General features: G+C 31.0%; 1 protein-coding gene across 1 annotated transcript in view; it reads right to left on the bottom strand.

Moving 5' to 3' along the window:
* Nucleotides 1-13023, bottom strand: part of LOC145291968 (uncharacterized) — a 136255-nt gene that overhangs the window by 53741 nt on the left and 69491 nt on the right. Inside the window, exon 12 of the mRNA XM_080137908.1 lies at nt 7085-7220. Within this exon, the coding sequence (XP_079994034.1) occupies nt 7085-7220 (136 nt within the window). The remainder of the gene's footprint in view (nt 1-7084; nt 7221-13023) is intronic.

Below are 13023 nucleotides of genomic sequence, written 5' to 3'. Positions count from 1 at the left end.
GTATTTTCAAATTTAATTAAAGTTTTACGATACCTGTTCTTATTGAATTGTTAGGTGAAAGTACCCGTGCTATTTTTAAATAGTACTTTCAAGTTTAATTAAAGTTTTATGATACCTGCTTTTATTAAACTGTTAGGTGAAAGTACAGATTAGGTACACAACACTCTCCCATCCCCATGTTAAGAATAGATTTCTAAATAATGTCACTATTTCAGCACGGCTCAATAAATGGGTCTAAACATTTGAAATTTTACATAAAGGGTATTCAGACATGCAGCAAGCATTTTAATCAGTTTTGGGTGAAAATTTTGCTGCCAAGAGGTCAGAGTTGAAAAAGTTGACCTTTGCAGGCTCTACCAAATTCCTCTGCCAATTTTGGGTCTAAACACTTTAAATTTTAGATGTAGGTTACTTGGACATGGGTCAAACATTTTTATTTGATTTCAGCCCAAAACAATAAATATTAAGTGGTCAAAATTGGGGTCAGAGTTAAAAAAAAAATTGACCTCTGGTGTCTCTACTACTCTATGGTAGTTAAGGAAGCCTATTATATAGAAAGGCATTACCGTATATATGCACACTTTTTAATATATACATATGCACATAAAGTTATGAACAGTACATAGGGCCCAAGCAAAGTTGGGATGAACTGCTAGTCTATCTATATATCTATAAAAGTGAACATGTCTGTGTATATTTCCCTATGCAATAACTCTGTCAATTTTTAGTCTACAGGCTAGTATATCTATAAAAGTGAAAGTGTGTGTCTGCCTGTGTGTGTGTGTGTGTGTGTGTGTACATTTCCATACACAATAACTCTGTCAATTTTCCGTCTACAGACTCAAAATTTGATATACAGAGTACCGAGATTTGGGAAAATCTTTGTGATCGGTTTTCAGCCAGAAATTTAGCTGTTAAAGGGTCAAAGTTTAACGATTTTACCTTTGAGAACGCTACCAAACGACAATTTTGGGTCTAAACACTTGAAATTTTAAATATATGTTCCTTGGATATGGATCTAACTTAATAACTTGATTTGAGCCCAAAACAATAAATGTTAAGGGGTCATAATAGGGGTCAAAGTTTAAAAAAATTGACCTCTGCGGTCTCTACCAAATTACTCAGACAATTTCTTGTCTAAACATTGGAAATTTGACATAAAGGGTAATCAGTGATAGGGCAAGCTTTTTAATCGGTTTGGTTTGAAAATTTTTAGTTACCAATATACAAATGTATGTATGTATGTATGTATGTTTGCATGTCTGCCTAAAACTTGACAGAGGCGAAGGATTTTCACAAGATCAGTATCGTTTCAAAGTCCGACCTTTCAGACAACAAATATCGAAAAATTGGCTAAAAACATTAATACCTTCACCTGGGAACTTTTCTACTGGGGGGGGGGTTCGCTTTTTAGCCGATATTTTTGAACGTCATCCTTCCTTTTGATTGTCTAGCCTTAATTTTAAAAAATATTACTTCCGGTTTGGCGGTGCTCGTAACAGCATAGACGTCAGGTTTTTCCCCCATTCTTTTCCTCCTTTGCGGTGTGGGTTCGAGCCTGCCTTCCTACTACCACCTTTTTTTTTACTCAACAGACATATCCAAACACCCGGGCAATGCCGGGATGAAATGCTAGTCTATATATCTATAAAAGTGAACGTGTCTGTGTGTCTGTGTACATTTCCCTACGCAATAACTCTCTAAATTTTTAGTCTACAGACTCGAAATTTGATATACAGGGTACTGAGATTTGGGAACATCTATGTGATCAGGTTTCAGCCACAAATTTGGCTGTTAAGGGGTCAAAGTTCAACGATTTGACCTTTGAGAACTCTACCAAACTCCTCCAACAATTTTGGGTCTAAACACTTGAAATTTTAAATATAGGTTCCTTGGACATGGATCTAACTTAATAATTTGATTTGAGCCCAAAACAGTAAATGTAAGGGGTCATAATAGGGGTCAAAGTTGAAAAAATTGCCTTTTTTTTTTCTTTTTTTTTTGCTCAGCATACACCTCCAAACACCCGGGCAATGCCAGGCACTCATGCTAGTATATCTATAAAAGTGAACGTGTCTGTATGTCTGTGTACATTTCCCTAAGGAATAACTCTCTAAATTTTTAGTCCGCAGACTCGAAATTTGATATACAGGGTACTGAGATTTGGGAAAATCTATGCGATCGGTTTTCAGCCAAAAATTCGTCTGTTAAGGGGTCAAAGTTCAACGATTTGACCTTTGAGAACTCTACCAAACTCCTCTAACAATTTGGGGTCTAAATACTTGAAATTTTAGATATAGGTTCCTTGGACATGGATCTAACTTAATAGTTTAACTAAGTTGAGCCCAAAACAATAAATTTTAAGGGCTCATAATTGTGGTCAAAGTTTTAAAAATTGACATTTTTTGGGTTTTTTTGGGGGGTTTTTTTTTTGCTCAGCATACACCTCCAAACACCCGGGCAACGCCGGCCACCCATGCTAGTATATCTATAAAAGTGAAAGTGTGTGTGTGTACATTTCCCTACCAAATAACTGTCAATTTTTGGTCTAGAGACTCAAGATTTGACATAAGGAGTATTGAGATTTAGGAAAATCTATTTAATTTATTTGGGGCTAGAAATTTGGCTGTCAAGGGGTCAAAGTTCAATGATTTGGCCTTTGAAAAGTCTACCAAACTCCTCTGCCAATTTTGGGTCTAAACACTTGAAATTTTAAATGTAGGTTACTTGGACATGGATCAAATTTTTAAATTTGATTTGAGCTCTCAAAATACATGTTAAGGGGTAAAAATTGGGGTTTTAAAAAATTGCCCTCTGCAGTCTCTACGAAATTACTCAGACAAATTTTGGTCTAAACATTTGAAATCTTACATAATGTGTATTAACACGTCGGGCAAGTTATGAACAGTACATAGGGCCCGAGCAAAGCCAGGCCAAACTGCTAGTATATATATAAATCAAGAAGTAAAAATTAAGTTTACAAGCTAAAAGCTACTGTAAATTTAAAATGAATATAAATATTCATTTTTACATAGTAATTCCAACCAAATGAAAAAGCTCAATACAATCAAAATAGGAAATAGAGCTTGTCATAAAAGAACACAATTAAAGACTGTAAGTTATGATTTACAAGAATTTATTGTTCGACAGGATATTCAAAAAGAAATATTTCTTTTTTAGTGTCCTGGCAAACAATAAATTCTTGTAAATTATAATTTGCAGTTTTTGTGTTCTTTTATATGTATGTGTGTGTGTGTGTGTGTGTGCTATACTACGCTATTTTTTGTTGCTGTTAATATTTTTGTGAGTTACATCACAAAACAAATGATTTGTTTAATCCACAGGGCTGGAAATAAACAAAGAATACTACAAATCGAAAAATTAAACTTGTAAAGTAGGTTGTTTTTGTTTTACGGCATATCAACCCTTTTCAGGTTATTTAACGCTGAATCCAGTGATTTTGAAGAAAAATTTTTTAATAGAATATATATATTTTTTTTTTTCAAAGTCGGTTTCTATTTAACCACTAGTTGGGACCCTAACAGGTACTACCACTCCGGGTCAGAGTGGACTTGGGAGCAATGGCAATTAAAGGGTGGCTCCACACTTCTCAAAGCCTGAAAAGTTGGGGCCTCACCATCGGATATTATCTAAGGTCATACCCAGGACCGAAACTTGTAAAGGATCCAAACCTGTGCCTCATAAGAGAGACTAATAATATATGCAATGTCTTAGACTGCATAACTAATAAGTTAATATAAACATGAAAATCAACTTCTCAAAACCGGAATTAAACAAAGGCAAAAGATGAAGCTTTATAACAATAAAGAAGTTCTCCACAAAATTGTATATATTTTATGATATCTGATAGCTGTTCATCTCTCAAGAGATGCGTGATGGTAGTAGGGATTATACTCCCATCATCACAATCTAACACATAAAAGATATAAGTATTCGCCTACATTATAATTAAAATATATAAAAAATTAAAAAATAAAGAAAAATTATGATTGTGGACTGAATCTATACTTTAGTCAGTGAAATGTAACCTACCAGTATATAAACACACTTTGTCAAATATGATAAACAACTTATACCTGCATATTTTTGTCTTGATCCATTCCAATTTCCTTACATATTTCCTTGTTTCAAGTGATAATTGGCTGATGTATCTGCTAATATCTCACTTATGTACACATAAGTTGGCCATCATATTTAATGAAATATGTTTAAAAGTAAAAATGCTGCATATATATAGTCTTGCAAGTTTTTAACCTTTAAAACTATATAAAAAAAACTTGTTTAATTTTTATATTTTTTTTATCATTCATTGGAAAACTATTTAGTCAGTAAGTTATTTAATCACCTGCAATCACTGCATTAACTTACTTTTTCAAATTCACAATAGTCCTAATGTTATTTCAGGGATCATCAGTTATCTATCATGAAACACTGTTTTGGAGAATTAAAAACAAAACAGTTCATGGCTCCCTAGCAGTGTTGATCAAACACTACCTCCCTTAATCACAAGAATAAAAAAACACTACCTCCCTTAATCACAAGAATAAAAAAAATGTTCCGAATATTAGATTTAGCTTCTTGCTCCAGATTAATTTGGCTAACCTATTCATGCTATAAAAAAATGTCTTCCTTACCTATGACACTCGTCCTTGTCTCCAAATTCAAAATGGATATATTTTTTTTTAATTTATCAGTCTGTTGTATTTATATGATTTGGATTAATACACTATACTACTTAATACCCCCTACTATAATTAGCACTTTATTTTTATATTTACCTTCTTATTTACTTATAAAAATATATAAAAGTTTTTAAAAAATTATATATATATATATATATATATATATATATATATATATATTTAAAGGAGATTAGAACAATAGTCTAAAGAGCTAAGTGTATTTTAATGTAACAGTGAAATTACTAGTTTAATTAAAATACAGGAAATAGAAAGTGCTCGTTGTAATTTAGATATATAATAAGCTCGATAGTTAAATGTCCTAGAGCTAATTCAATATTAAGTAATGTGATTTATAATTTAAAAATTAAAAAAAAATTTTTTTAATTTAAAAATCAAATTTTAATTAAATTAAAAATCAGTTTCATAAGAAGGAACAACAACATTAACGATCGTACAGATAATTGATTTTGTTGTTGTTCCTTCTTATGAAACTGATTTTTAATTTAATTAAAATTTGATTTTTAAATTTAAAAAAAAATTTTTTAATTTTTAAATTATAAATCACATTACTTAATATATATATATATATTTAATACATTACTCATGTAGTTTTGGATTTCCTTTATTAATATATTTTGATTAGTTTTATATGATTAAAAAACATTAGGATAATGAACAAATGCTTTATTTAACTGTTTAAATATTTTTGTTTTACGACCACCTTGTTTTATCATCCTTATTAGTAAGCTAGAAACTGGGAGTATAAAATCTATTAATTTTAAGGCAACGCAAGCTATTCTCAGAAACTCTGATATAATGTTTCCGTAAAACATATATATAGGGCAAGTACTATCTTTGTATAGCATACAAACTATATGAAAGGGGAAGGAGTTTCTTTTATCAAATATTTTATAAACAAAAATTCCATCCTCAATTTTTATATCTTAATCCAGAAATGTAGCTTGTGTCCCTCTATGTTCATAATTTAATCACAACTCCTTTGAATATATAAGATGTATATTTTTTCCAAATTAATTGTTATTGTTTATACATATAAGGTCGTCAATAAATCTCTTATAACCATGATAATTATATGTTCTGGATAGATCATTTGTTATTAATGATGACATATATATCTATAATATAAGCTGAACGTCTGTGTGTGTGTCTGGTCACGAATAGGCTCCTATATGGTTGACTATTATAGAAAACTGATTACATATAATGATAGAAGATGTATCGAGACACAGGAATGAGTATGTTTGATCTGCCATAATGATGATTCATTAAAATTGTGAGGTCTGCATACGCGCCTGGTCCACAAAGTATGGAAATAAAAAATTTAAAAATTAAAAACGAACGTTTACAAATGTTTTTGATATAGATGTACATACTAATACTTTGATAAGTATATTTCAACTTAAAGAGTGATGGTGTAATAAAATTGTGGGGTCTACGTTCGCGCCTGGCCTCTATAGAATGGAAATAGGCACAAACTTTAATAAAGACTTTTCATATCTATCTGCGTAAGTATACTTTGATAATTATGTTTCAGTTTGAAGAAATGTGGTATAATAAAATTATGGGGTGTTCGTTCGCGCCTGATCTCCATAGAATGGAAATATGTCACAATGTTTAACAAGGTTTTTTTAATATAGATCCACAGAATATTGTGATAAGTGTTTCAGTGTGAACAGGTATGTTATAATAAATTATGGGGTTTATCTATTTTATTTTTACTTTCATCATATTTTGCTTTGGTTTTGATACCCCAAATTCGAAGCTATCTCTTTACAACCCTTCCTTTTCATAACCTATCAGAGTCCATTTTCTGTAGGCTGTTTTTGAACCCAGTCAACAACGGGTACTTTTGCTAGTATATATATATATATACACACACACACACACACTCCAGACTATGTAAATAAAGATTTTCCCCAAAATTGTGCAGGATCTAATTATTGGAATGCCTATAGTTTGAAGTAATATTTTGCTTCCTATTTGAAAATAACATATATACACATTCAACAAAGTTTTTAGGCCTTTTTACAAAGAAAAAAAAAAATATATATATATATGCATTCAACATTAATCATATAATGCAACCTAAAAAATCCCAATTTAAATAATGCCATTCACAAGAATATATAAATATATGTGCAAGTATAGTAATAAACCTGTTTTATTTTGAAAAAAGAAATGAAGTTGCTTACCTTTCGAATTGCAATTTTGAAAAAAGAAATGAAGTTGCTTACCTTTCGAATTGCAATTTTGAAAAAAGAAATGAAGTTGCTTACCTTTCGAATTGCAATTTTGAAAAAAGAAATGAAGTTGCTTACCTTTCGAATTGCAATTTTGAAAAAAGAAATGAAGTTGCTTACCTTTCGAATTGCAATTTTCATAAAAGTCTTCATCCTTATGTTTTTCTATCAATTGGACAGAACTATCCAGATTACAAACTCTGAATGTTGAGTGTTCACCAGCCAAACTATTATGTCCAAAACGATGCATCTCGTTCTGTAAAAAATAAAATAAATATATTTCACAATCGTGAGGATTTCTATTGCAGAAAACAAAGGGAGAAAGAATTTATTGGATAATTTCTTTGGAAATCATCTTATTTTATAACTAGTAATACACACGGACGAAAAAACGCTTTGGATAATCACAGATTTCAAGGTAGTTCTACTAAAATAGCAATATTTTTTAAACCAAAGCACTTCAAGTCTTCAAATTACTACTGTTTTGTTCGGAAATGAATATACTTTAAAATGAATTAATAAATATGAATGTACATTATATATTTTAAGAGTTTTAAGCAAATAAAGTGATAAAAATGTGAACGTCATAAAATGGCGTTTTCGGTAAGGTTTTGTAATGACCCCCCCTGTTTTCTAAAGGTCCGTACCATGATTGTATGAAGAATTTCGTCATGAAATTTGGGAATCAATAAGAAGAGGTGTTAATCTTAATACTGTCAAGTGTCCAAAATATTTTTGACCATTTCTTTTTTTGTCGTGTTAAAAATAAGACTTTAATATGCCGAGTATCGAACATTTTGAAAAAAAAATTCTTTGGACACCCAGTAGTAAGTAAATCAATCTTTTTACTATCGTTATCAATTAAAAGTATTATTTTATGTTGAGTAGGACCGCGGTAATTGGTAATTTAAAAGGACCTACCCGAAAAAAAAAATTGTTTCTATTTCTCGAATTTGGTCAAATGAAGTTAGTATAGCAGCAGCAGCAGCTCCAGCCTGTAGAATCAGCCATAGCACAGTATATAAACAAACACGCATTCTTTAATTTTTATTCAAGAACGAATTAAGAAAAACATGAAAATATGAATATAAATGTTCTTATGTTTAATTAGAGCTATTTTGTTATCAGAATAACATTAGTTTAGAACTATTCGGTTTTCAGAATGTATAATAACAACAATCCCAACCAATTCGGCATTATGAATCTGTTGCAATTTCTCACATTTTTCGTCAAATTTAAAAACATGGTTAAAAAAAACAAAATAAACTTTTGTAGATATATAGCTTGCATGCACTTTTATTCTTTAAATTAGTTTTGAACAACGAATTAAAACAATTTTTTACTGCGAACAGCCACAAATGTTTTTTTTCAAAATCAAAATAAGTATCAAAATCTCGTTTATATATAGATTCGAAAAAGTTGTCAAAAAACAAATATATAACAAATAAATGTTATCAAAGGCAAGATAAGTTACTTTTCTACCTAACTGGATAATTTTCTAGTGTTTTTATTTAATGTAACATGTTTATTCAGCTCGAAAAACGTACAGTGTTTACCGATGTATTGGAAAATTAAAAATGGCGCCCGGCCCGACTCTCTTTGACACGGTAAGTTTGAGAAAAGGAGTTAAAAATTTTTTTAAAAAAACTATAAAAATACTGTTAAAAACTCACCGAATATATGTCAGCCTATGTCACGGTAACATATATTGAGCGAGTTTCTAGCAGTATTTTGTCTACTTTTTTATTTTTAACTCTTTTCCCCAAACTTACCGTTTCAAGAGAGTCGGGCGCCATTTAAAATTTTCCAAAACATCGGTAAACACTGTTTTCAAGCCGAATAAACATGTTACATTAAATAAAAACACTAAAAAATTATCGAGTTAGGTAGAAAAGTAACTTGCTTTTGATAACATTTATTTGTTATATATTTGTTTTTTTGACAACTTTTTCGAATCTATGTGTATAGTAATACAAACCCTCAAAATCTATATCAATATTCTTGAAATTTTAAAAGCAGTTAGAAAACACATCAAACTACAATTAGGAAGCTTTTTATTTCGTTAATCTTTTTTTCTACTTATTAAGCGAAAGATATTTTTACAACCTGCTCCAGCGTAGTATAAACGGCCTATGGAATTAACACCTTCAACCTCGAAAATAGAAATCAACAAATTTATGGAATTTTCTTTGAAATTTCGCAACGCAGTTTCTTATTAAATTAAAACTAAATATATAATATAAAGCCAATAATTATGAACCGCTAACAGTAAATATGACTGATGAACGCTCTCTTTGAAAAAAAGCTCTCTTAACTTCACCTCTAATCCAAATTATGTGTGGCAAGTCTCCTCCTAGAACACTCTTTAACCCTAACAATAACACTAAGTTCGAGTGGCAAGCCCCCCCCCCCAACAAAATACCTCTGTAAGCCACATACAAGCATCTAAAACAAACAAACAAAAAATAGATCCTTCCTTAAAGAAAAATACACATAAAAATAAATTGGTTAACTGTCCTAAAATGCTAGAATGGCCAGGAAATGGTGAATTATTTTACATTAAATTTTTGTGAAACTAACCGCTCCTCCCTCTAATATTGTTTTTGTTAGCTTTGTCTCTGTCAAGTTTTCAGTATGTTCACACATAATTTTCCTTAGCCCTACAATTAATTCAAAGTCCGAATGGCAACCCTCCACATATTCTCATTGCATAGAAACCCTCTTAAAACTACACATAATCATCTTAAAAAAAAAAAAAGCATGCATATTTTCCCATAGAAAAAAAAACAGTTAACTGCCCTAAAATGCTAGAATGATCTGTAATAGGAAATTATTTTACATTCAATTCTAAAATAATTTGTTTATCTTTCAATAAAGTTTTTCATGGCATTTTATACATAATTTCCTAAAAAGGTAGAATCACATTTTGGAGGGGTGGTCAGAAGGAGTTGAGTGGGGTTAAACAGAAGGTGTTAATTTACAATAATACCAAAGAAATATTGCAATATATTCATTTTTAAATGGTCTTATGTTTAGATTTAAGTTTTTTGTACATAAAGCACATTACAATTCAACTTTGAGTTCTCCAACTTCTTTTCTGTTTATGGATACATGGCATTTTTAAGGAATTGCTGCATATTTATGCACATTTACTGCAGATTATTTGGAAACCATAAACTTTGGGAGATTTTCAGTTGCATATTCTGATTCCTTGTACAAAAATACACTTATATGGTAAATTTCATTTCTTAGTCTTGTGTTTTAACAAAGATATGACATTTTTACTGAAAAAGTAGTGTAAAAAATGTGACGAAACGCATATGGTCTTAAAGAGGGGAAAATATCCAAACGTGTGAGGCACAAAAATAGCCATAACTTCCTTAATTTTAATCAGATTTTAAAAATTTAAAAAGATTCTTTCTTAGCTCATCAAGCTCTTTCTATGCATACCAATATTGAAATATTTCAAGCTATTTCAATTTTTTCATGTGTATTGCTATTATAACTAACTTGTTTCAATCACTTCACAAAGTTTGCAACTTAAAATACTTGAATCAAAACTTTTAAATAATTAAAATTTCATTGTTGTAAACACAAAACAAAATCTTTTGCATTTATTCATAGGGTGGAACGATAAAATTGCCGCCCTAGAAAAGATGACATGATTCCATTTCCGTTTGATGAAAACCAGTTTTCTTATTTTGTTGCAGACCATCTACTAGTTGGCCAGTTTTGTACAAATCCCAAGAGCGATAGGAGCCATCTATCATGTATGAAAGTGACACAATGTTCAACGAGAAAGATCAGAGATGCGCCGCTGCACAACTCATGCTTTCTACCAATCCAAGTTCTGACAACAGGACCATTGCCAGTACCCTCAAAATGTAAATTCAGACAGTTCAACAGGGACATGCTCAAGGTGATGAAAACCAAGTTTTCGGCCACATTTATCGTCTTTGATGTGTGTTTCAAGTGAGGGCTGCATCATGCCATCTCACATCTTCGAAGTCGCTTTGAAACTCAACATCAAAGTGTACCTGGATGTACTGAACAGTGTGGTGATCCCCTGGTGCAATCAGGTGCCTGGATGTGGTAGCAGGACTTAGCACTGGCCCACAAGTCTAAAGAGACCAAGACTTGGCTTCAGAAGGAGTGCTACAAATTTTACCCTTCTCTCGTTGCAATAGGAGAAGCTATTCACCAAGAAATACAAAGGCAATCAAAAATGGGTTTGTTAGCTGTGAATAGTCAAGAGGGCGAGTCATTTCTGCTTATCAGTGACTTTGAAACAAAGACCAGACATAGGATCCTGATTCAATAAATTTAGGAGTCAAAGTTAGTTTAAAACAGTTTCAGGAGAGGTGATGAGAAATCGTGAGATTTTTAGCAAACCTTTAGTTGGTGAGAAGATAAACTGATGAACTGACTGACAGCGTTAGCCTTAACAGACAACTAAGATGTAGATGTTAACATTTAGAAAATTAATAGACAACTAAGATGTAGATGTTAACATTTAGAAAATTAACAGACAACTAAGATGTAGATGTTAACATTTAGAAAATTAACAGACAACTAAGATGTAGATGTTAACATTTAGAAAATTAACACACAACTAAGATGTAGATGTTAACATTTAGAAAATTAACACACAACTAAGATGTAGATGTTAACATTTAGAAAATTAACACACAACTAAGATGTAGATGTTAACATTTAAAAAATTAACAGACAACTAAGATGTAGATGTTAACATTTAGAAAATTAACACACAACTAAGATATAGATGTTAACATTTAGAAAATTAACACACAACTAAGATGTAGATGTTAACATTTAGAAAATTAACACACAACTAAGATGTAGATGTTAACATTTAAAAAATTAACAGATAACTAAGATGTAGATGTTAACATTTAGAGGGCTGTTTTCGGCCTTGGTATCACACACAGAGTACAAATGATATGAACAGAATGTGTCACAGTTCGTGTGTTTTTTTTGTTTTTTTTTATATTTTTATACTTATAAGCCAGTGAGACGACAATGCAGGTAGAACAAGAAAAGATGAAAGAGAAGAAAACCATGGCATGCACAAGTACTGGAGCAGTGATTGTTGAAAGGGGGACACACAATACCCATCTTTATCCATATAGATATATTTGGTATTCCAAAAAATTGAAGATCAAAATACTATGGCTAATGAGGTACAGATAAATAAATAAAATCTTGTTCACAAAAATTCATGTGATGAGATGCATCGCATGTGGGTGACTTTGGTGTGGTTAGATTACAAGCCTCAGACTAATAGTTTATAGTGAGTTTACTGAATAAATGATGGTCATAAACAAAGATTTGATGTGCTAAGATGTTGAGATGCAATTGCATTAAACGCCCAAATTTTTTTTAATTCACACATCTATAAAACAAATAATAACTACAACATAAAGGGCATTTCTCAATGTGTGTATGTTTATATGTCCTTAAAAAATCAAAATCAACAAAATAAACACCCACAAAATTGGTATTTTTTATCAACATTGCCCTGGATGAATCAAATAAAAAATTTAGAAAGAATTATTTATTTTTTTACCCTAGACTGACACAGACTTTATCGGCAGAGTGGAGGTCAGTTTTTCAGCCATTTGTATGTACTAGAGGGAAGTAGCTTATTTTTTATTTTTTTATTTTATTAAGGAATTAATTACCTGATGTTGACTCGTTTCTGCATCAATTTATAAAAACATGTTGTCTGTGTGTGTATATATCCAGAAAGAGGAATAGTTGGATGGAAATAAAAAAGGGGGGAAAAGGAAAAATAGGTTGGGGGATGGGGCTAACAGAGAAAGATAGAGAAGAGATAGAAGTTTTAATAGAGATATGTTACATTTTTGCCCCAGGCAACACTAAGTAGCCCTGCCAGTTGTATATAAAAGAAATTTACAGAAGGCAATACAATACAAAGGTGTAACTGAAATAAATTAAAGCATATAATGTCAGAATAAGTTAAGCAGATTCACCAATATTAATACAATATATATGTATTTTTTTTTTCTTCTACCACC

This window comes from Euprymna scolopes, chromosome 13 (genome assembly GCF_053919585.1).
Source record: "Euprymna scolopes isolate OS-2025 chromosome 13, ASM5391958v1, whole genome shotgun sequence".
NCBI lineage: Eukaryota > Metazoa > Mollusca > Cephalopoda > Sepiida > Sepiolidae > Euprymna > Euprymna scolopes.
Note: the sequence above shows the minus strand (reverse complement) of the source record. Positions and strands in the feature narration are given on the sequence as shown.